Source organism: Spea bombifrons, chromosome 4 (assembly GCF_027358695.1).
Source record: "Spea bombifrons isolate aSpeBom1 chromosome 4, aSpeBom1.2.pri, whole genome shotgun sequence".
Taxonomy (NCBI): domain Eukaryota; kingdom Metazoa; phylum Chordata; class Amphibia; order Anura; family Pelobatidae; genus Spea; species Spea bombifrons.
This window is the reverse complement of record NC_071090.1, coordinates 71,508,948-71,533,173: the sequence shown is the minus strand read 5'-3', so window position 1 is coordinate 71,533,173 and position 24,226 is coordinate 71,508,948. Positions and strand designations below refer to the sequence as shown.

Sequence of the window (24,226 nt, the reverse complement as noted above, 5' to 3'; positions counted from 1 at the left end):
CATTTCAGTGTGCCCAACAAAACCATATATTTTTCAAAACTAGACACCACAGGGTATTTTAAATGCTGGTATTTTAACTCTTTGCATGCACACATTTTACCACCAGCATTTTTTCAAAGTTTGCAGTAATATTTTTGTGTGTGTATTTTTCCCCCACACACCTACTTTATGTATGAATTTACAGCTCCTGGTATATGCCGCTGTCACACGACACCCCATAATGTGTTCAGCAACATCTCCTGAGTGAAGTGATACCCCACATGCATGGGTGTGTCATTTTTTGGGGGAACTAAAAGGCCACATTTGGTACGTGTGCATTTTTCTAATTGGAAATTAGATGTGTGGCCATCCTTCCCCCCGTGTTAATTGGGACGTTGTTGAACCTGGCCCATTCAATTTACCCCATCAAATCATACATTTTTTAAAAGTAGACACCCCACGGGCATTTAATATGCCAGTATTTTAACTCTTTCCATGCGAGAATTGTTTTAAGCTAATGTGCTAACTTTAGGACTTGCTCACAAAAATATATTTTTTATATATATATATATTTTTTTTTTTATTTTTTTTTTTTAAAAAAAAATTTAACATTTTTTTTCAACTTGGAGGTTCCCCTGATAGTGACATCAGTGGGAAATGATTTTTACATTTTACTGTTTTTTTACTATTTTTTTCTAATTATTATTAATTTTATTTTTTAATTTATTTTTACTAATCACACTGTGATTAGAAAGCTGGGCTCCATTGACTTGCATGGTGAATGCAGTACCTGTATTCAACCTGCAAGTGGAGCCAAAGTTCTCTAGATGGTCTGGACCATCTAGCTAAATTTTAAAATTTGTTGGTTCCTGTTACAGGACGGCGGCCATCTTCCTTGATGGCGAAGATTGCCGGTAGCTGCGGCTGTGACCGCTCTCCGGAGCGGTCACAGCCCATCAAAAGGTTAGTGTTTGGTGTCGCTGGATGCCTCCTGATCGAGGCATTCCAGCGACACCATTTAAGTTTAGGAGGCGATCGTCGATCGCCTCCTAAACGCTTTTAAAACGGGCGTCCGCCGCCATACAAAGTATGGCGGATGTTGACGCCCCGTGGAGGGGCCAGAGATGGCCCCTTCGTGCCGATCGCGGCGTTGCTGAATGCCTCGAGGTCGAGGCATTCAGGAACGCTTTTTGGGTGCAGAAAGCGATAGTAGATCGCTTTCTGCACCCGTTTAAAGCCGTGCCGGTCCTGGCACGTCAATTGTCGTAAAGCACATGCTTTTCCGTGCCGTGCCAGGACCGGCAATTGTCATTAAGGGGTTAATCATATTAGATTTTGCCTCATTTTTAAGTTTGTCCGAGACTCTTAAATGTCATGTGACACAAAAGCAGGTACGGATAGGCTGCTGCTATAGAAACTAAAAAAAACATAAATGAAGAGCCCTGCCGCCTAAATAGCGCTGGGCAACATGTAGTTGTGGGGATAGGCTTTGGGTTCACACAGAGGTCAGCTATCAAAGTGCAGGGGTTAGCTAGCAAGGATAGGGTGGGGTCAAAAGTTCAAGCATCTTCTTTAAAAAAAAAAAAAATAGCGAAGTTACATAACTGAGAAGCTTCGGGAGGTTGCGCGCGCCGCTTAGGCTTTAGAAGCGTCTCGAGGTGCCTCGCGCCGCGCAAAAGGCGCGAATTGGCACTATAAATAGAGGTGCCTGAGGCGCTAGCGTTCATGCCACAAGGCGAACTGCTAGGCTGTTGTTACTTACCTGTCAAGGTTGGTATACTCGGCTGTGCAGGAGAGCTGCGGGCGAAGAAGATGGAACTGCTGCTTGAGAAAATCCCACCCACCCTCCCAAAAAAAAAAAAAAAAAAAAATTTATTTGTCGTGTGCTTTTGTTGGGGTAAAAGTTATCCCTTATAGGGATGGACTGGTGATATGGTGTCGGCCTTCTGGCTTTTAGGGGCGGATGGCTTTGTATGTATATATATTTATTGGTTTAATTTATTTGGTGCCGAGACTCTGGGTTTGGGCCAAGAGTTTCTTTGATGTATGTAAGTTGTTGATAAAAGCTAAATAAAAGTACACGGCCTGTTTATTCCACATTGAGAGTGTTTGTCTTTATTTCAAAACAAGTTTGGTTACATCAATTTGGTTTACATTATCCCTTACAACTACATGTTTCTGTGTTGCTTTTTATTACATTTTCATTGGAAATAATAAAATGACATGTCTACTGATGTTTATTTGCTTGACATACTACAGAAAGTATTTCATATTTTTTATTAGTATTATTATTATATAACTACGCAGTGAAGACCATAGGAGACAACCTGAAAGGCTATTCTAAATCTCACTACAAAAACTATACACTTAAAAGGGAACCAAAATGGTAAATACTAGTATTAGAATACTGCATTGTTTTCAGATTCAAAACAATTCTAGTTTTCACATAACGCAATGTTGATAGACAGCAATATAGATGATATGTTAACTTAGTCTAACCTACTGGACAAACATACTGACGCCTTTTAATACTGCCTTGCGGCAGACTAGCGCAGACTTATTCACCCAGAGAGAGATTTAGTGACTTCTGAAAGTCTATAAAAGGACTTTATTAGCTCTGCCATAAAGAAACATACAATGCTGTGTCTGTGCAGGGAACGTCAACCAAAATATCACATGACAATGCCAGAAAAAGGAAGCTTATTGGAACAAACCCACTTTTACTCAATGCTTAAGTATGCAAAAATACATAATTTTTCTTGAGCGTTCAATACAGAATAAAGTAGTGTATTAAATGCTCAAGAAAAATATGTATTTTGCATGGGAATCCCCAAGGAGTATATAAGAATCTACACACAAAAGCACACTGAAAATCTTGCATTGATTATACATGTTAAACACACCAACAATTTCAAAATGATCACAAAATGCAAACACATTGTGCTTCTGTGTTTCAAAATGTATCCGAGGTAAAAGTGGCACAGCTACAACCAATTTAGTGTCTGTGCATAAAATTATCTCCACCTAACCACAGCAGCCCTGTGCTAGCTGCATCAAATAAAGAATTCTAACTTTAAGAATGATTATGTAGACGGCGTTTAGAGCTAATGCCATTTTATTTTACACACAACCCCCAGTGTTTAAGGCTCAACAAATGAATGATGGCCACTCCGAAATTGGCAAACTGCTTTGAAGCGAATGGAAGTTGCTTTTTTCCTTGCAAGCTTAGTTCCCATGAACTTTAATGGGACTTTTAACTTACATGAATCAGAGCGTAGACAGTGAGTGGGGGGGAAATAACACGTTCAAGTACAACAGACTTCAGAGTGCTAAGCTCATTTTATACACTAGTGAATGTTTTAAGCATTGAGGAATGCCCCAGATTTCTTTTACCTAAAACTTTAAGTCCTTATAGCCTCCCCTACTCTGCTGTTTTTAATTTTAATCAAATCCTTGGTTCCACCATCATCCAAGCAACACTATTGCGGTCTGCTAATTATGTGAATCAAATCCAGTTACTATGAGTACATAAATACGTTTATTAAATGCTGCTTGATTTATACAAGACTGGGACCAGAAAAGGATTTCTGACCCCTGATGTTTGCTCCAGCTTAAGTATATCACTCATACTGTCATTCTAAAATGTTTCCACTTCAGAAATGCCAGGTACTACTCGCTTACTCCATGCCGTATACAGTGGTGCAAAAATATATATAATTAGACACACTTGTGTATTACTGTATTTGCTGCTGGATCTGTAAAAATGCCTATAGCTGTACCAACACGAATAAACTTGCATAGTGTGTATAATAATATCTCACAGTCAATTAGGTCTACAGAAGGGAGCAGATCTAACGTCAGATGGAAGAGCTCACAGTATGGTTGGTTACGTGTTCAGCAGCCTGCTAGGAAGCATGAGACTCAATGTACAGATCTTCTATAAACAGCTGGTAGAGGCATGCTCCATAAACTAGATATACTTATACCCTATTTCATACAAAGCTATACATTGCACAAAAAGCTTGCAGACTTCTAGTGAACACTCCGTGGCATTGTAACACCTGCAATACCAGCCACGACAGGCTAATATGACATAACAAGCATGGCCCCAAAACATTCACCTTTACACTAAGTGATCAGTATAGCAATCATGACCTCTCTCAAATATATGTAACCCATTTGTTTGGCTGCTATGTAATAAGCCCTTTCAAACTTTGCTCTGGAATTACTTTCTATAATGAACCCCTGCTCTCACCCTAAAATAGGTGGACATTAAACAAACTATACAATGTCAAACTTAAAAGATCTTTTAGGCATGAACAATGGTAATTGATTAATTCTGGAAGTTTATCACATTTATCGCTTCATACAAAGAGCTGAAGGAATTTAATAAACACCATATTATTCCAATTTTGTGGCAATTAAAGAAATAATCTATCAAAAATTCAAATGATAGAATATCCTAAATGCTCCCCTATTGCAACAAACCACCATATATCATGAATTCTTGCACATCCCCAACTTTCTTGCCTAATACATGGAAACAGCATGATGTGACCAATAATGGCTTTATTCCAAGGAATGGGGACATCAGTAGAGTCTCCAGCTTCCGGGTAGCAGTGACTAAACCTCTGTGATCATATTCTCAGGTATAAAAACAAAACATATGTTCTGTTCTATTAATATATGTACACTGGGTGCATTCCTTGTCACCAAAATAAATTTGTGGATATCAACCCGGGCAGAAATAGTCCCATGAATGGACCTTACATTCCAAAGAAGAAAACAACATCAATAATGAAGTATCATCTTCATGTGAATAAATCTAACTTTATTCAGTGCTCAGGATGTACATGAACATAATGTGATGGAGGTTTCTAACGTATAACTCTTACAAAAATGTTGGCATTAAAAAAAGATGCATTTTGGTTTCTTTACACAAACTAATAAATTCATGGATACTTAATACAGGTGCGCACGGGTGATGTGTAAACGATGATTTAATAACTCCGCATTATTTGTAAGATGCTGACATTAAAATTCCTCTCAAAACAGAATGTCATCAGACCCTGAATTCACTGTTACTGTATGCGATCAATATTAATGTATATGTTTGAATTGATTTTTAGATCCCACATCTTTAGAAATATACATTAAAAAATCTTCTATAAACTAGATTTAATCGCCGCATCGTACATATGTTCAAATGCTTGTCACGGGGGCAATAACGGACTCTTTAAAATCCCTATTAGGTATAGAGGTATACACATAGAACACATGCCTTGTACAGCGCTGTGGAATATGATGGTGCTATATAAAACAATAAATAACAATTATAAGGTATAAGAAAAACAAACATAAGAAGAAAGCATGTCTGTTTATACAAATAAGAAACATGTCTGTTTAACCTAAAACACAGACGAATGTGGTTGCAACGTATATGAATTGTATGCATATCGGTTTAAATGTGCGAGTGATCTATGAAAAGTTATTAGTGTACACAATCCGAAATGTGTACCATCAACAAGATTTGCAAAGTCCCCTAGGAATGTATAAACTTCTGGTCTGTGTGTTTGCGTGCCCGTGCAGAATAAATACATATTCACATTGTAAAAGTGTTCGCCAAAGCCGCCAAACATCATATATGATGTGTATATGTTAACGTTCAACACCCAGGCGGGGAGGCCGGTGCGCGCTCTGCCCAGCAACCTTCTCTCCTCTCGGACTCACCGGAACTTTATCCCCCGGTCCGGAGGCTGCGCATCCTCCACTGCGCTTCCAGCCACCCAATCAGAAGGCAGAGGGTTAATTAGCGGGTCAGGGAGTAATAACCAAGGTGCACGGCTAACCGGACGCCGGATGGTGCCCAGGCGAATCAGTCCGGGCTCGGTTCTACTCTCGCGGGCCGAGATTCCCTCAGTCACCGGCCGCAAGATGGCGGACACGGGGGAGGCGCCACATCACGGGGAGGGGGGTTGATTGAGGGACGATTAACTAAAGGCTTCGGGGACATTAAGTGTCGAACTGAGTAACGGGTCTCCATGTTAATGATGTTAATGAGCAGTGAGGAAGGTCACTTGGCGGGACAGGGGAGCACCGGATGGAGAGACTGTGTGATTGGGGGGGTCACCTGTATATATGTAAAGCATACCACACTCTTTGGTGAGGATGTCAGCTGTATGTGTTTCGATGACTATTGCGGATGAGAAAGAATTCAGTGAGTTTGTGGGATCCGTAAATGTGTAAGAACGAGAACATCTATAGATCAGAGCACACAAATGAGTCAGAATGAGAACACATACAGATTACAGTACACAAATGTGTCACAATGAGAATACATACAGATAACAGTACACAAATGTGTCAGAATGAGAACACATACATATTACAGTACACAAATATGTCAGAATGAGAATACACATATTACAGCACACAAATGTGTCACAATGAGAATACATACAGATAACAGTATACAAATGTGTCAGAATGAGAACACAGATTACAGTACACACATGTGTCAGAATGAGAACACATACAGATTACAGCACACAAATGTGTCAGAATGATAACACATACAGATTACAGTACACAAATGTGTCAGAATGAGAACACACACAGATCACAGTACACAAATGTGTCAGAATTAGAATACATATAGATAACAGTACACAAATGTGTCAGAATGAGAACACATACAGATTACAGTCCACAAATGTGTCAGAATGAGAACACATACAGATTACAGTCCACAAATGTGTCAGAATGAGAACACATACAGATTACAGTCCACAAATGTGTCAGAATGAGAATACATATAGATTACAGAAATGTGCCAGAATGTGAACACCTATTTGTCCGAACGAGAAAGCCTATAATTTAGACTACACAAATATGTCCAAATGAGGACGCTGATAGATTAGCCTCAGTATTTTGCACTATGCACAATTTGATTGGCCATTTGTTAAACTATAAAGCAAAATTATTGGTGCACAAAGGCATGAAATATGTGTGTACCCTAGGGAGGGCTTTTGAGCAGCAACACCCTATTCCCTCATTATATAAAAACAAAAAACGTTATTACACCCTAGCTAGTGGTAGGTTTCCACAGACATTACACAAACATTAGTGTCAATGTACAGACATTTTGCCTGACCCCAGCTCATTGCTCCCAATGCCCTCCTTGTTTGTTAGAAGTTTCTCCTCCATTACCAAGTATTAATATTAATGTTGTCAAAAAGGATTGTGTGCATCTATGGGATGTGCACCGATTCACAAAGGCTACCTAGGAGGGACTGCGAATGACTAGGGTCCAAGGCTTTTAACATAAAATAATAATAAAAAACAATGGATCTGTACTCCAATGAAACCCATTCAAATAAGAACAAATAAACATATATCAGTTAACAGGTTTATTCAGTTTAGCTATTTCGATACTGAATATATATATATATATATCAGTATATGCTCCCTTACATACTACACTTTTTTTTTCTTATTTTTGAACTTGTGTGACTGGAGATCCCTTTAAGGTCTGTGTTGAATGCAGACCTCAGACATCTCTCTGGAACTAAATGGTGCCCTTTTGATGTCATGGTGATATCACTGGAGTGTGTTTAATTATTTTTAAATTACATTTTTAATTTTATTTTTTACTTTAAATTTGTTTTATTTTGTCCCTGTTTCTCACTCTTTTCACGTTGATCTCTTTTGCTGCTGATCACAGTGTGATCAGCAAGCAGGGCTCTATTGTCCTGCATTGCCGATCGCAGTACCTGTGATCAGCCTGCAAAAGGGGGCTCGTCAGAGGTGTTAGAAGAGTCTGGATAGACCATCTGGAAACCCTTTGATATTTAATGTTGTTTCTGGACTGACACCACTGACACTTCCGTTCAGGCATTCTCCTGGTATTTTGATGTAATCTCTACCTCCAGTGTTAGAGAGTCTCAGAAAACGAAGTGTATGTGGTAAAGTTTATTTGCCCTTAAAGTAAGTCACGGTAGACCCCACCGGCAGTTCCTATTTGGAATACAGACTAATGAGGTGTACCAGTATGGCGGAGTAGTAAGATGGCGCATTTCCGGTAAGGCCAAAAGCGCCCCCGTGCTGTGTGTGTGTGAGCCTGGAAACTGGTTTCTGGTCCAGGGTGGACCCGGTCTCCATGGCTACGCAGGAGGATGCTCGGTGCTGAGTATATTGAGGAAAAGCGGAAAAAAGAAGATATGGAGGTCCCTCCGAGCCCGACTGGAAGCCATCTGCCTTGGGAGTGTTTCTCGGCTTGGCTGGATGGTGTCTGTGTTGTCACATTCGATCTGGAGCTGGGACAGGCTATAGAGGTGAGTTGGAGATAAAGGAAAGGGCGAATATGGATGATAAGTGACGTCAGAGAGCATATACTCCGCGGCATATAGGGAGAGATAGGCAGAGAAGCAGACGTAGCATATGATATTACTGACGGAAAACATGATTCGAGTTACAGTAGAACGTGTGAGGGGAGCGGGAAGCGCTGGATGCAGAAGGATGAGGGATAGAAATACCGGGGGGGCGGTGTACGGTGATGACGCTGGTAGCTCGGTAGAGGAGAGATGTGTGCAGGAAGGAGTATGTTGCTTCATGGCAGGATAAAGTGGGGTTAAACCATTTCTTTTCTCTGCTTCTCCTTCCCTCAGCTTGTATATCCCCAGAACATCAGACTGACAGAGAAAGAGGTAAATGACACCTTCCAGTACTATAAAAACAACACAACACATCCACACTTCAGACACAGCCCATAACTGGAACCTGAGAACGCCATGTTATACACCCACACGGATCTGGGGCTTTTACAAGCACTATCTATGGAAAATAATACAAATCATTTGGATAAGCATTGCTCGGGTCTCTTTACCTGAATTATTTTTTATTAGAAACCTAGTAATGAATACCTGACATACACTTATAAATAACACACCACTTAACCAGGATCACATGCAAGACTATCTATCTATCTATCTATCTATCTATCTATCTATCTATCTATCTATCTATCTATCTATCTATCTATCTATCTATCTGTCTGTCTTTCTATCTATCTGTCTCTATAATTAATCTATTATAAGTCAACTTTATGTATGTTTTAATTTAGGATTTGAAGTACAATTACATTTATGGCAAACCATGTAATGTATAAATACATTTTGACTTCAGTTGGGCTGTAGGCATTTAAAGAACTGATATCCACTATATAAATACATACATACTGTAGGCACCATCGTGTTCTATGGCATCCTTATTCTGTCATTCCAGTTTTTTTCATTTATATTTTTCCAATGTGTCCCTTATTACAGAGAACCAACATTTGCTACCTTTCCTTCCCAGACTCTTATTCAGGTATGTGCAATATATACTGTATATTCACTAAAGTCAAGACATTTACATTGGGCTGTACTGTATAATATTGCAACAATGCAATACCATGTGTTATTTTTAATCATCAATGAGTTAATCGTAGGCATAATCAGGTAATGCCTGCATAAATATTAATGTATCCCTACATCAAAATGCATGGTGCATGCATATCGAGGAGGGAACATGTATAAATCCAGAAATGGTTTTCGTCCAATAGTGTTTTTTTGCATATGCTCTGCAGTAGCTACAGTGGACTAACAGCTGGTGTCCAAGACTTTGCAAAGTTTTAGTGTTTTGCTGTCCCTTCATCTACACCTTCAAGTCATTGGTGGATATTCTTCTCTATCACAGTAGACCACCAAGTACAGCACAAGGGCGGAGGATAGAAAGCTACCAATCCCAGTTTGTATCATCAACCTCGGCGACCTCTAAAATTACACCAGACACTGAAATAATACACTTTCTATATGTAACAAGGCTAGGTTTGTTTACTGTAAAATATTTGCTGTAGCCTTTGTGTCACAAGCTTGCAAACGGGGATTTATACCTGCATCAAGACAGATTATATTTCCCAAGGGCCACCAACCCTCCACTTTCTCAAAACGTTTGCTGCATATGGTGTTAAGGTTGAGTGTCAGAGTATTTCGTCAGAGGGGATCCTAGGGTTGGTGGCCCCTGGAAGAAAAGAGTGCGAAGGTATGCATAAATGCATGGGATTATAGTGAAAATGTGTGTGTTGGTGTATGGTTTTTAAGCAAGCAATCCTCACATGCCTTTGCAACAGAGAGCACATGGAAATGTAAAGGGACTACTCAGCTATCATATGCATTAAATCTGATTAAATCTGTTATAAATTGACAAAAGCCTAATTAATCAGCACCAGTCGCTATTGCTGTTATAGTTTTGTCCGTAAAATATGATCTGTACTTTTCCTTCCTGAATAATAGAAAACTGGATAATGCTTATATAAAACATCATATAGTTACTTTAAAACTCATTGAAGTCATGCAACTTCATATGGTGTTAGATGTCAAAGCACAGAAAAGTTTTACCTGCAAAAAAAGAAAAGGGTAATATACCATTAAAAAATGAATGCAATACCCTTTATAATTTAACTATAAATACATTAATTATTACGGTAATTAAAAAAATATATTGTGCTCTTGAATTCTATTAATGCACCCTCCAAGTAGGCAGCAAAATAAATGTGAAATAAAAACAGAAAAGATACACACCATAGAGTTTTAATTGGAGGGGGGGACATTGTTTTTTCTTAAATGTCAGGTTATTAAAGAAGATAAGAGGATTAGTTCCATGCTTGGATTCGTTGTTTCTGGCATTCATTTCATATTACATGTGTTAACTATACTTCACTATACCATAGGATGTTTAGGGGACACACAGTTCACATTCCGTATGCGGCGTTCCACCATGCAAAGATCAGTGTTCCAGGAGGATGAGAACTACAACAGAGAAGCTCCTGTTACATTACAGGTGAGAGGTCCTAGAAAGACGACACATTATACGAATTGCATGGATGTAACAGTGGAGATGCCTTAACACACGATTACTAGAAGAACATCAGTGACAGAAGCCTTATAATCCTTTGGCATTCTAATTTAACTTCAATTGCAGAGATTTTGCACCTTGTAGTACGTGTCCTTCATAATTTATTTGGGAATTTAAGTTGTCTCTATAACTTAACTACTAGCAGGACATCTTGTAAAACCTCTTTTGTAGCAGCTGTCAGTAAAAAAAAAGGTTGAATGGCCTTTTGTAGTTGAAATAGTTTTGATTGTTATTCTTGTTTCTCAAACCATTTTCTTCTTTAGTGTGTTCTTACCTCTTGTGTGCTTTCCACTTTTCCAGCGGGATGCCGCCCATTACTACGGCTATGTGTATTTCCGACAAGTGAGAGACAGCTCGGTTAAAAGAGGGTACTTCCAGAAGGTGGGTGCTTATCATTGTCTCTTGATTATAACCCTCTCAAAACCACTATTTAATAGATAAATACATGTGATGGATATAATCTAGCCATGTGGTATGTGGGCTTGGTGGACTTTTAAAGTCAAGCACTTATACACACACTGATGAAATAATTTGTTTATGTGGATTATGGTGGGGACTTTTTTGTACCCCTAAGCCATATGGTGACTTGAAAAGACAAAAAAATTAGCCAAAAACTAAAGTTACTGTAACATTGGGTAAACGGACAGATTTTAGTAATAATTACTGTAACCATTTGGGAAAGATGGAAATACAACCGGCAGGGTAGAGTTCCGTCTAAACATTTTTTTTGTGCTAACATTCTATGACTCAGGGTTAATAATACCATATGTACTAAAAAATAAAATATTAGTTATCTGTTATAGGGTATTCTGTTGCATTAAGCTGTTTACCCCATTACCTATACCTATTATAGAAACAATGTGCATGCAAATGTAATTTATCCCATTGTACAGCTCTTTGGAATATGATGGTGCTATATAAGACAATCAATAATAATAAGCTGTCTTTATCCCTTTCCAGTCTCTGGTCCTCCTCTCTAGCCTTCCTTACACCAATCTGTTCCACACTCTACTGCAGCTCATTGCGCCCGAGTACTTCAATAAGCTAGAGCCTTGTCTGGAAGCTGGTAAGAATGGAGGGAAGGGAAAAGAAAGGGTGAGGATAACGTATGCATTATTTGTTTTATTAGGCAATATTTAAAAAGATGTGAAGTATTCATTGTTTTTGTTTCTTGCTTGAATGGAGGTGAATGGAGACAAGCATACATTGTTTTATTAGAACATTGTAGATGGCCAGACAATATAGAAATTATTTCATTACGGATTTTAGTATATTTTAATAACTTAACCACAGGTTGCGTCAGGATGTCTTAACATTAACCAGGAAACAGATATTTTCTGCTAGAGACTGCTCACTTGCACCCCTGGAATTGTTTGTGGTAACCCATATAAATTCAAACAAAAATAAGAAAATGAAGGAATATTTTTATTCTCAACTAGACCACTCTCGTGCATCAATACATTTGCTTGAAAAACGCTAAACAATCACTTTTCTGTACTGTTTAATAAGGTTGTGGTATTTTTTCCATTGATTAGCCATTTGTCATCCTCAGTATTTCTGCCAGTTTTCAGTGACAATGGTTTGCTTGCCTAGTTTGTCTCAGGGACACTGTGACATTTTGATCAATATAACAACAAATCTGTGCTACTCTCTTCTCCTCAGTTTGTAATCAGATTGACCGCTGGCCACTCCCTGAACCCGGATATACACTGTCTCTTCCAATCATGGGGCTTGTTCTTCAGGTACGGAAGTGTGGTGCTTAAAGTAAAGTCCAATCAGTTCTGTTTAAAGTTTGTATTTCCACAGCGACAAGTGCTTTGTATATATTGCCCCTCTGCCCCCCTCAATTGTCTGCTGTTTGCCGCAGAATGTGCTCCATTCCACCCTCTACTCCTCCTCTCCTCTTTATTCCTCCATGCCCGCTCTGCCCCTCCAAGTCCCACTTGCTCCTCTCTGGTGCCCTTCAGCTCCCCTCTGTTTCTTCCGAGAAGTGGTGGATAGCATGTGTATGATGTATGTACTGACGTCACATGCAGCTGATTTTCTAACTATGGGCTGCAGGTCAGAATCCCAAGCCGATCAGACGTAGCCGAGATAAATGCTATGAACGAGCATGAAAAGGTGAGACCCTATAAAACATTTCCCATTGGACTGAAAACTCCTTTTCTTTGTGTTTTTAAAAAAGACCATTATCCCACTTAATGTGAGAAATCTCTTAGATGTTAACCCTTCTGGAGTCTTGCACTGCTATTTTAGAGTTCTGTGATGCTGTATAAACAGAATGCGCCATTGAGGATAAATGTGGCACAGTTTTCACTGTTATTTTCTTGTTAAATAGATTTGTGATCACACATATTGCATTCCTTAGTCATTCTGTTTTATTACTTGTGTCCGATAAATTGCTTATCTTGGAGCATTTAAAAATCTAGACTTCCCCCTAGGCATTACATGGCATTTGTAGACATTTGCTCGTCTTCTTAGTATATGGCTGTCTTATTCTGGATGGATTAAAAAATGAATTGGGCATTTCATGTTTAGCATGTGGAATAGCATTGGCCTTCTGTGATAAAATAAAATGCAAGGCTCAGAATTACCATGTCAACCTCCCCAGCCAAGAAGCTACAGTAAAAGACATACTCTGCAGGTAGGAGCTTAGATCTGTGTTTATGGAAGTCAGTGTGATTTATTCACTAAAAAGAGAAGGAAAAAAAATCCAAAATTGTAGAAGAAGAAATTTGCTAAAACCAGCAGCTTAATAAACTTTTCAACACATAAATCTAAATATGTATTACAAAGATCCAACTTCAGTGAGCTTCTCCTGCAGGGTGAATTACACATTATACAGAGCTAGCTCTGCCCTTCTTGCTGGAGAAACTTGCCAATGTTGGACCTTCATAATGAATATTAAAGTGGCAAGTTGAAACCAAACTCTCCTGCCAAGGGGAATATTTCTCTTTTACCTTGGATTGTTCTCTTCATATTTTATATATTGTTTTCTGAATATCCATTTTCAATCTATTTATCAAAGCTATATCCATTATATTATCACACACAGATACCACTCCATAGCACACCATATGCCATCCTACCTTTTTAAATGCTATTTCAGACAACATATTAAAATAAATAAAACCATTAGACAACATACTGTATATATTAGAGTTACTTTGCCAGTAAAATCATTATACGGAAATTTTTTGTTTGCTATAAACACATCCAAAATAAGGGCTACCTCTGGACTCACTAAGAGTCACCCTTTAGCACTCAGAAGAGTAGAAACCCACTGTGGGGGAAACTTCTGGGGACCATAGCTTGAAAGACTGCCCTTACGCTGGACAAATCAGAATTTTATAATATGAGGCTTTTAATGGGGACCACTTCCCCGGGTTGCACTGGCTGTCACTGTCACCTTCCTCGTAGCGAAAGCCGGCTAACTCAGAGAAAAGGTCCTTCTCCGGGGAACCATACCACCAGTCATGACATGACACAGCAGTCAGAATGCAAGCGAGGACACACTTTATATGTTTTATATAGTAACTTTACCAGGGAAGGGGAAATTGACATACACAGGGAACTATAAAGGATTAACATAATTCACACATAACATAATGGCAAGAGATAACACAGACAATATCAAAAACAAATTTGGTAAACTGACATTGGCTATAATATAATATAAAATTGATTGCAAGCTTTCAAGACTATCTAGGTCTCTTCTTTAGGCGTATTGTACCATAGGTATAAAATTGCTGAAGAAGAGACCTAGATAGTCTCGAAAGCTTGCAATCCATTATACGTTAGTTAGCCAATAAAGGTATCATCTTTATCCAAATTTGCTTTCTCTCTGTCCATGGCTTACATGGTACAAATTTATACAGGCAATTATGGGCACCCAGGTAATCTGATCACACATACAACAATGGTGAATACATACGGAAGGTATTAAGGAAGCAACACTTAAACGTATGATTTAAGTCTAAATTACCATAAAAATGATATCAATATATAAACTGCTTTTGTTTTTGTTTCACCTTACCAAATAAAACAGTCTATACCTTGATTGAATTATATAACCTCTTTCTTAATGCATGAGTGATCTATATAGTGCCATCATATTGTAGAGCCCTGTACAATGGGTGTAAAGTATATCTCCATGCAATGATAATGTCCTTGTGTTTTGTACAGGACCAGCTGGAACCACCCTGTCACATCACCAGCACGCATGAACTAGATCTTTTCAGGTAAGGTGTAAGATATACATTGAACCCATATGTACACATTATAGTATTTGTTAGGGGATATTTAGGCAAATTATATATATTGTTTATATACCATACATTCATCCTGCATACTGTAGAACACCAAAAGACATTTTTTTATATTTCTGCCACTTGCTAGACCACCTGTAGCAAACAGTCTGGGCACTCATGCCATATCCCTCATGGATTACATATAACTTTTGCATCACAATGTCTTTCCCTCCTGGTTTTCTGTATTGTTGAGAATTATCTAAGTATGAATAATTTAGGAAAGGTAAACAGCTGTCATCACAACATTTAGCATAACTACTGTATACTAGACTTGTTGAGTAGATGTGGGTGACGGTCAACTAAATTAGTTCCTGAATCTTAAATGCCTCTAATTTTCATCGGAAACAAAATCGTTTTTGGCCCATTTGCACATGTCTGCTGTATACCTTTGTACAGTATGTAGCTGTAATAGTTTGTACCTATAGCACAGATGCACATGCTTAATCCACATGATGTTTTTCTATAGTACTGTGTACTTTATATGTCTACTAGAAGCTCACATGAACATAAACACAAGGTACTATGTTTATATGACCAGGTCTCTGCAGTCTGTCCTGATGAACCTCCAGTTGCTTTGGGAGTTGGTTTTGCTGGGAGAGCCCTTGGTTATCATGGCACCTTCACCCACCTTTTCATCAGAAATAGTACTGGCTCTGACTGGGTAAATATACGGCCTTTAGCCCTGCAATGTAAATTGAACTCTGTCCTCCTGGATCGAGTGTATGACTGGATCTTCTGTCTGTTACTGTGTAATGTTTGAGTGCCATTGATGCTATAAAGACGAGCTAAACTGCAGCTTTGAGCGATGTTATGATCACCGGGAGACTCTTGTGTGATAACAAACTGTACATTTGCTATGACTAATACTTATTCAGAATGCTTACTGAGTACATAATGGATTGACTGTTGACTGTTTCTGAACTGGTAATGCTGGCTGGGGCTAATATTATGAGGGTTTGTCTTGGTCGGCTAAAATCTTCCCAGCTGCTTTGTGATAGCAGAAGCCTTCAGTGATTCTTTGTCTTGGATGCTAGCAGTATGTCTGAAACTGTTTAAGGAAGGTTGTAATCAATCAGTTTAGGATGGCCAGTGTGGAACAGAAGATGTCTGCATGTGGTATAGGAACTTGGTGTCTTTTTTAGCGAAAGTTATTTCTGGTGCAGATCTCCCATGTATAATGTAGTCTCAGGATGCCACATTATCACACTGACCCTTTTCTCAGTACATGCTGGGGTTACTTTGGAAACGGAAATGTCATCATAACCCTCCCTCTTGGCATCTGATTAACTCCTATTTCTGCCTTTGTTCCTGTAGCTGTATTTCTCCACTAAAATTTTGCTCAGATTTCCGTCCCTACTTCACTATCCATGACAGCGAGTTCAAAGAATATACCACCAAAACTCAGGCTCCGTAAGTACAGTATGATGAACATTCACTAGTATATTATGATATAAGGGCTCAAAAAAGTATCCACTGACTATGCCAAATGTACCCTGGTCATGTAGGATCAGTTCTCATCGATGAAATAGGCCTCTTTGAGCATAGTTTTAGTGAACACACCATCTGGGTAGCATTGATTATTGCTAAGTGCAGTTCATTTTGCCTGACCTTTCGTAAAGTACTGAACTCTTTTATTTCTTCCTTCCACAGTCCGAGTCTAATCCTTGGTGTTACCAACCCTTTCTTCATCAAAACCTTACAACACTGGCCACACATCCTGCGTGTTGGGGAGCCACGGTTATCAGGTGAATAGACTTTAGGGCATTAAGAAGGCAGAGGCAGGGGGTACATAACAAGAGAGTCTTGGTAGTTTTCAGAAAGCAAAAATAAAGTGGAGGGCATAAATACCAGCGGTTTGTAGAAGAAGCCAATCTGATAGAATAAAATGTGTACGATAGAGCTATTTTCAAGAATGAAACTTGAGGTTGTGATTGGGTTTACTAGGGGTGTGATTTGTGCCTACTTGAAGCACGAGAATATTTCTAAATACCTTGGCATAATAGCATTACTTGAGCAAAGTTTTTAACATCCTATTATTTGATTTTCCCTTTCGTAGGCAACACAAAATTGTCACATTGTTTTTTTTTTTCTTGAACTTATCTGATATATAAATGCCCATTTCAGTTTCTGCTTCTGAAGGCTTGTTCGGGAAGCATTTTTCAGTGACAAAGGAATCTGCTCCTCTTCCAGTTTGGGTACATTGGCCACTTAACATACAAACATTTTAAGACATAAACTTACATTCAATCTCTAGATATAAGAAAAGGGATAGTTATTTCTGGTGCATTACAGTCTAGATCGTGTAATTCAGGGTATTTATATGAATAACACTTGGTTTGTTCATCTGCCTCATATGGATAGTTATTTGCTTGATCTGCAGGTGATTTACCCAAACAAGTAAAACTGAAGAAGACAACTAAGATAAAGACACTGGACACCAAATCAGGTGAATGTGTTGAGTATTCAGATCCAGTAATAGCATGGTTTGGGGTCCCCTGATAGAATTTGACCACACGCCAGACATGTGACTCAAGCCCGTCTGGTTCTTTTTATGTTCCAGATAGCAATGTACCCATTGAACACATTCTGAGATACCCATGTTATTTTTATTGTGGCACATTTTCCTTCAACTTGGTCATTTGACTTGAGTACTACCTTGTAAAATATTGACTGCAGGCACTGCTGAGATTCGAACTCAGGATCTCCTGTTTACTAGACAGGCGCTTTAACCAACTAAGCCACAGCGCCCTGCTGCTTCACTTTCATTCACTGTTTTCTTTTTCCTTCCTAGGGTTATATACATCCTATAAGCCATTTCTTCACAAAGATAAAACATTGATCAAACAGTTGTTGAAGGTAACAAGCAAAACACCTGGGGTCATATTCTTGATACTAAAATATGCATATTGATTGTGTGGTCTTTCCTGTGTCAACTATTCCGCTCATATATGAGTGATGTAGAGTTGAGTTGTTGCTGCATTCAAAATGATATCATGTTTTTTTGTATAAAAACACTCATGTTTGCCTAATTACATAACAACCCTGGAATAATTATTGACGCCCCTATTGATGTACCGTTATATCATGAAAAATACTAGTCACAATGAAGTAGCGTTATAATTTGCCTTTTTGCATCATGAGGAACCTGTTGTCAACATATGGCCAACATTGCTGGCTTGTAGCGGACAAATCAAGTGTAACGTAAATAAATGTTATTTGACTTGTCTTCTGCCTTGCGAAAATGTTTGTTTGCAGGCACTGCTGAGATTCGAACTCAGGATCTCCTGTTTACTAGACAGGCGCTTTAACCAACTAAGCCACAGCGCCCTGCTGTTGGGCAAATGCATCATGGAGTATTAGAACCTGCGGGTCTCTGGACTGCTCTAAAATATTGTGGGCGTTTCCTTTCTGGTGGTCATGATACCACCAGAAGCATCAGTCCCTGTAGTAGAGATCCCGCAGTGCCCACGATGATTCCACCTGTCACTCATCCCACATATTGTGGACAGAAAAGTAGGTTTGCAGAGCTCTGCTTCATGCTTTCTGTACTACAGTGAGAGAGTGGGAAGATGGGGAAAATAGAGTTTCTTCCCCTTCAAAAACAATCCAAATAGCAAAAGAAGTTAGAATAACATTTACAGACACAGTGATATTGCCATGATATCACTGGGGTTACCCTCTTGTTACAAAGGAGATCCCTGTGGTTTATAAAGACCCCAAGGGAACTCTAGTCATGTTAAATTGACTTTGAGTGCAAAAAAAATGAAAAAAATATTTTATTGCTAATAAATATATATTTCATGAATATGGCTTCAAAATTAAGTCCTACTTGTGTGAGTACGCCAAAAATGGAAAAGGAGAATGACGTCCTTTGTTAGTTTTTTCAGGAATCAGTACAGCAAACCATGTTTACCTTTTTGACATCCTCCTTTTAAGTAAACTAACAGTGTTTTACTAAGACCAGCAGCCCCACCTGAGCATATGTCTACATTTTTGAAAGGACACATTCACGTGTAGTGTAAGAATTGACTTCTTCTGAGACCCATTCATACTAACGACAGGTTAGTCTGCTTGACATTATAACTCGATTGAAAGGAGCAGAAACAAGCAACTATATCATTCTGTATATATATACATATATATTTGTTGTGTTAACAGGATGCTGGTGCAATGTAAATAAATGTAATGTGTACTGCCCCTTTCTGCAGGGTCTCCAGAAGAAGCTCCCTTCCGCGACACTAAGTGCTTTGCTTCGAAAACATCTATTTGAACTCACCCAAAGCTTCATTCTCCCTCTGGTAAGGCTCGTGCTTTTATTTCCTCTCCTTATCTTCTATAGGATGCCACCATGCTAATATTTTATTTGTCTTTCAGGAGAGGTACATGGGCAGCCTGATGCCTCATCATAGCTCTATCACCCCTTGGAAGGTCGGTATCCTGTATTTGAAGTCTGCCATTCTCCGCCATTCTTTATTTAAAGGGCAGTGATTTTGTATAACCCCTTAATAAATATTACCTATTTTAGGCAATCAATAGTTATAGACGTGCCATGATTTCTGTTCACCAGTTTTGCAGTGACCAATTAGATAAGCCTGTTTTTGCCACTCACAGACCCTCATCTACTTGTAACAATTCTCACTACACAGAATCCTCCTCAGGTGCGTCCATTCCAACAGGAAGAGCTGTTTAAGATGCTAGAGCACACAGGTCCGCAGCTGACCTCGACTACAAAAGGGGATTGGATTGGTCTTTACCGGTGAGTTTAGAACAGTCATAGAGGCAATGTTCTCCTCCAATTTTCACTGTATCCAGGTCTGTCTAGTAGAAGCATTATTAAACACTCATCTGCAGACACAAGACAAGCAAGAAGGCTTGTTTTTCCATCAGAAATCTCATGGTGCTGCCACAACCACAAGGGATTCTGGGTAGGCGCATGCTAATAAGGTCAACAATGATCACCTTTTGCCTCTTTATACATGGATCCCTTGAAAGTAATTGCCTGCTGTACAAGACAGCCTTTAGACAAAACTCGGGTGCAGTAGCCAGATCACCGCTTATGGAGGAATAGATATGGTAAGTCAACTGCAGGGGGGTTAATAGACAAGATGTTTTAGGGTTTATATTGAAACCACTGGTATTGGCTATTATCAAATAACTTGGGGCTCATTTTTTACAATTTGCTGAACAACGTCTGAGTCAGTGTGTCCTTAGTAATCCCAAAGATGTATACTGTAGCTGTTCAGTGCTATTATATTACACTTTCACTATGCCTTAAAGGAAATGGGGGCACAACCATGAGAGGGGACACAAATCTGTAACACCTACTTTAATTCTAGTCGGGTTTATAGTCTGTGTTGTTCTTTCTTTACAGGCGCTTCCTGAAGTCCCCCCATTTTGATGGCTGGTATAGACAGAAGCAGAGAGAGATGAGAGAGAGGCTAGAAACCGCACACCTAAAGGTCATCTGCGAAGCAGTGAGTCACGTAAAGCTTATTCTTTTTACTGACATTTTGGACGTGTGGAAAATATAACACCTCTCCTGTCTGTTACGAGAGCATTGCAGATCTCTTTTGTAATCAGCAGTTATAAAGTGAGCCATATTAGGTGTTAACTTTTCCTTGTGTTTTTTAAGATGTGCTTTCTTTTAATGCAGAAGGCATTTATTCTGAACATTTTCGTGCAGTTTTACATAAAAACAGTTTTTTTAATTAAAATACCCTAATTGCTAAACAGTCCAAAAAAATAAACATACCGTACAGGCCATTTATTGTTAAAATGATAAGTCCACTTATTCTGCCCATATAGAGGAGATTTTTTCCATGGGTCTGAATGTACTTTTTGGGTACCTGTCCACATAAACATTGTTACAACATTAAGCCAACAATGCTTATAATGATATTCCATGCACATTTTTCCCTATGCACAGATAAACCAAGAAGGTTACTATTGATACCAATATATTTTGAATACATTGACACCATATCTACATTGGTTTATGTACGCTATATAGACAAAAGTATTGGGACACCTGACCATTATACCAGCAGGGACTTATGACGTTGGTCTCGCTTTGCAGCTGTTATAGCTTCCACTCTTCTGGGAAGTGTTTCTGTGGGAATTGTTGCCCATTCATCCAGTAGAACATTTGTGCGGCCAGGCACTGATGTCGGATGAAGAGGCCTGCCTCACACTCTCCGTTCCAGTTCATCCCAAAGGTGTTTGATGGATTTGAGGTCAGGGCTCTGTGCAGGCCAGTCAAGTTCTTCCACACCAAACTTTTATAACCTTGTCTATATGGACCTTGCTTTGTACACAGCTACATGGACAAATAAAGATTTGGGCTAGGCCCAGTGAAGGAAAATGTTAATGCTTCAGCATACCAAGCCATTTTGGACAATGCTATCCTTCCAACTTTGTGGGGAAGGATGATTGTGCCCCAGTGCAAAAATCAAGGTCCATAAAGACGTGGTTGGATGAGTTTGGTGTGCAAGAAGTTGGCTGGCCGCACAGAGCCCTGACCTCAACCCCATCCAACACCTTTGGGGTGAATGGAACTGAGATTGTGAGCCATGCTCTACTGGATGAATGGGCAATAAATCCCACAGAAACACAAATTTTGTGGAAAGCCTTCCCAGAGTAGTGACAGGGGGGCACTAAATATTAATGTCTATGTATTAACAATGCAATGTCATAAAAGTCCTGATGGTGTAATGGTCAGGTGTCCCAATACTTCTGTCCAGATAGTGTATTACCCCATATATATACACACACGTCCCTTTTTCAGGTTGATGATTGTGCTATAAAATAACAACATAAAGTATGCGAGAGAAATCTACAAGGTGTCTAAAAATCCTAACATTATCCTTAATGCAATTCTACAGTCAATACGTAAAAAAAGAGGGTTATAATCCTGTATCTCTCATGCAGAATATTGCAGCCTGGATAAAAAACAAATCCGAGGTGGAGATCGTGGATCTGGTGTTGAAACTACGAGACAAACTGGTAGTGTACATGTATAATTTATTGCTTTATGTAGCGCCGTGTGCAGTGCTGTCCATTGCGCAATTATCCAGTTACTATATATGTTTGTCGGTGTTTTGTCATTCATACTTTGATGTGCTTTCTGATGGATATAGCTAACTGTTGGGTATACAGGCCTTTCTTTTCTGGAGTCCGCAAAGTCATTAAAACTGCAGCTGCTGCAGGGCTTGAATAGGGACTAACACCAGTACATGAAACAGATACTCCAGCCCTTATATCCACCTTAATGTATACATGGTGTATGGTGTGGTAGTTTGTCTAGATCAGCAGTTAGCATGTTACCCTGTGATTAGCGTTGCAACAGAAGTAGATGATTTTGTCATTTCATTTTTAGTGTTAATTCCTGCTGGCGGGAGTCAAGAGGAAACATTTTATTTCAGCGACTTTACTGTGCGTTACGCTGGACAACCCTATAAAAGGGCACGATGCATCGATGACTATGTGTATAAAAATGCATACTACGCGGCCATCGTGGCACTTCTTGTAGAAGAAACTCACCGCGGTTGATTCTGCATAATGCACGGTTAAGCTGGTGAAAATTAAATGCAAACTACTATTTGTAACACAGAGGGCCTCAGACAGCACTACCAAAAACATAGATGATTTAGTTATTGCACCATAAATTGAAATTGATTATATATGGACCAAAAGGCAAAAAAAAGCTTAAGTGTACTCAAAGCAAACAGCAACATTTATACAATACAACCCATTTTGGGATTGGAGACCAGCTGTTTCCATAGAAATATTCTTATGCATTTATATTTCTATCCCCAGCTCAGGGCCCACAGGCAGCATCTTCCCGTCAGCTCTGTTTCCCTGAACCGGTTGAAGCTTCACATTGATGCAGTCATTTCCTCGCTGCCTGAGGACCTGCAGAACATCTTACACCCTCACTGAGCATCATATGTCCTTAATATCACAAACGAGTACATCGATGTGCTTTCCGGCTCACCAGAGAAGTAAATGCGCAGCATTCTGCAAGCAGCCGGTGCATGCAGGGTGCCGGGCAGCTCTGTCACCGTAAGCCTGACAGATCACCTTGTATCAGACCTGCATCTTCAGTCTTTGCATTCAATTAGCTTTGCCCAGCATATTACATCATTTCCTAAACTCGCCGCAATCTGTATGAATTATGTCTGGTAAATCTGTGAAACATCCTGCATCCAATATATAGATCGAGTCATAATCACACTAGGACAATCTGATACTATACAGCATTATCTAGCCAGAGATATAAACATCTGCAGTCCCAAGATCTGCATACCGGCCATCACCCCCACACCATCTGGGTACCTAACTGTGTGAGGCTGTGTGAAAGCTCCCATGAACACAATACATGTGCATTTCAAGAAAGATATTACATTTTTATATACAGATTTACAATAGCCAGACATGGATGTAAAACAGTGCAAGTCACGTGGCAGCAGTAACATTTTGGAGGAATGGCGTGTATACAGGTCTGAGACTGGTATAATGTCACTATCACAAAATCAAGAACTGCAGGGCAGTATAGAGATACTAGTTACCAACAAAATATAAAGATATTCAAGATACACAGAATGTTTAATTTATCTTCAATTTGTTTTCTAAAGTAAGGCTTTGGCTAAAATTACAAAAAGCACAGGGGCATCACCATACAGGAAACTCGGTACAAACTTTTGATCTGTGTTAATTTGATTCACTTTAATATTATAAACATTAAAGTTTTAAGTGCTAGAACAGCCTCACAGTAAAATTACCTCAACTGCTACATCGTTGTAAATTTAAAACATTAACGTCTTTGCTGCCCGATTGTCATGTAATGCATTGTATCTGGATAGTAAGAGATTTAAGGGAGCAGTCATTTTTTTTCATCAATGTTCCCATTATAATACTTGGAGTCTCTCCCCCTACAGCAGTCTATTTATGGCAGCTGCTTCCCTAGGCCTGATCTAGGACAGCAC

At 39.2% G+C, this 24,226-nt stretch overlaps 2 protein-coding genes and 2 non-coding genes across 6 annotated transcripts in view; 1 reads left to right on the top strand and 3 right to left on the bottom strand.

The window, feature by feature from the left end:
* Positions 1-5,912, bottom strand: part of PPP6R2 (protein phosphatase 6 regulatory subunit 2) — a 40,855-nt gene extending 34,943 nt beyond the window's left edge. For all 3 annotated transcript variants that reach the window (XM_053462619.1, XM_053462620.1, XM_053462621.1), the window contains exon 1: positions 5,710-5,912. The gene's annotated coding sequence lies outside the window, so the exon portion shown is untranslated. The remainder of the gene's footprint in view (positions 1-5,709) is intronic.
* Positions 5,913-7,980: 2,068 nt separating this feature from the next.
* DENND6B (DENN domain containing 6B) lies at positions 7,981-23,867 on the top strand. The gene is made up of 20 exons (XM_053464014.1): positions 7,981-8,312; positions 8,646-8,684; positions 9,303-9,345; positions 10,748-10,857; positions 11,233-11,313; positions 11,893-11,998; positions 12,595-12,674; positions 12,994-13,053; positions 15,118-15,173; positions 15,781-15,903; positions 16,557-16,652; positions 16,893-16,987; positions 17,623-17,688; positions 18,034-18,098; positions 19,451-19,540; positions 19,617-19,670; positions 19,889-19,998; positions 20,614-20,716; positions 22,170-22,244; positions 23,058-23,867. The coding sequence occupies exons 1-20, from the start codon at positions 8,154-8,156 to the stop codon at positions 23,178-23,180; spliced, it is 1,734 nt and encodes a 577-aa protein (XP_053319989.1). The 5' UTR covers positions 7,981-8,153; the 3' UTR covers positions 23,181-23,867.
* On the bottom strand, positions 17,917-17,990 carry TRNAT-AGU (transfer RNA threonine (anticodon AGU)). The gene has a single exon. It is a non-coding gene; the product is annotated as a tRNA-Thr (tRNA).
* Positions 18,496-18,569, bottom strand: TRNAT-AGU (transfer RNA threonine (anticodon AGU)). Its single transcript has one exon. It is a non-coding gene; the product is annotated as a tRNA-Thr (tRNA).
* Positions 23,868-24,226: the final 359 nt, after the last annotated feature.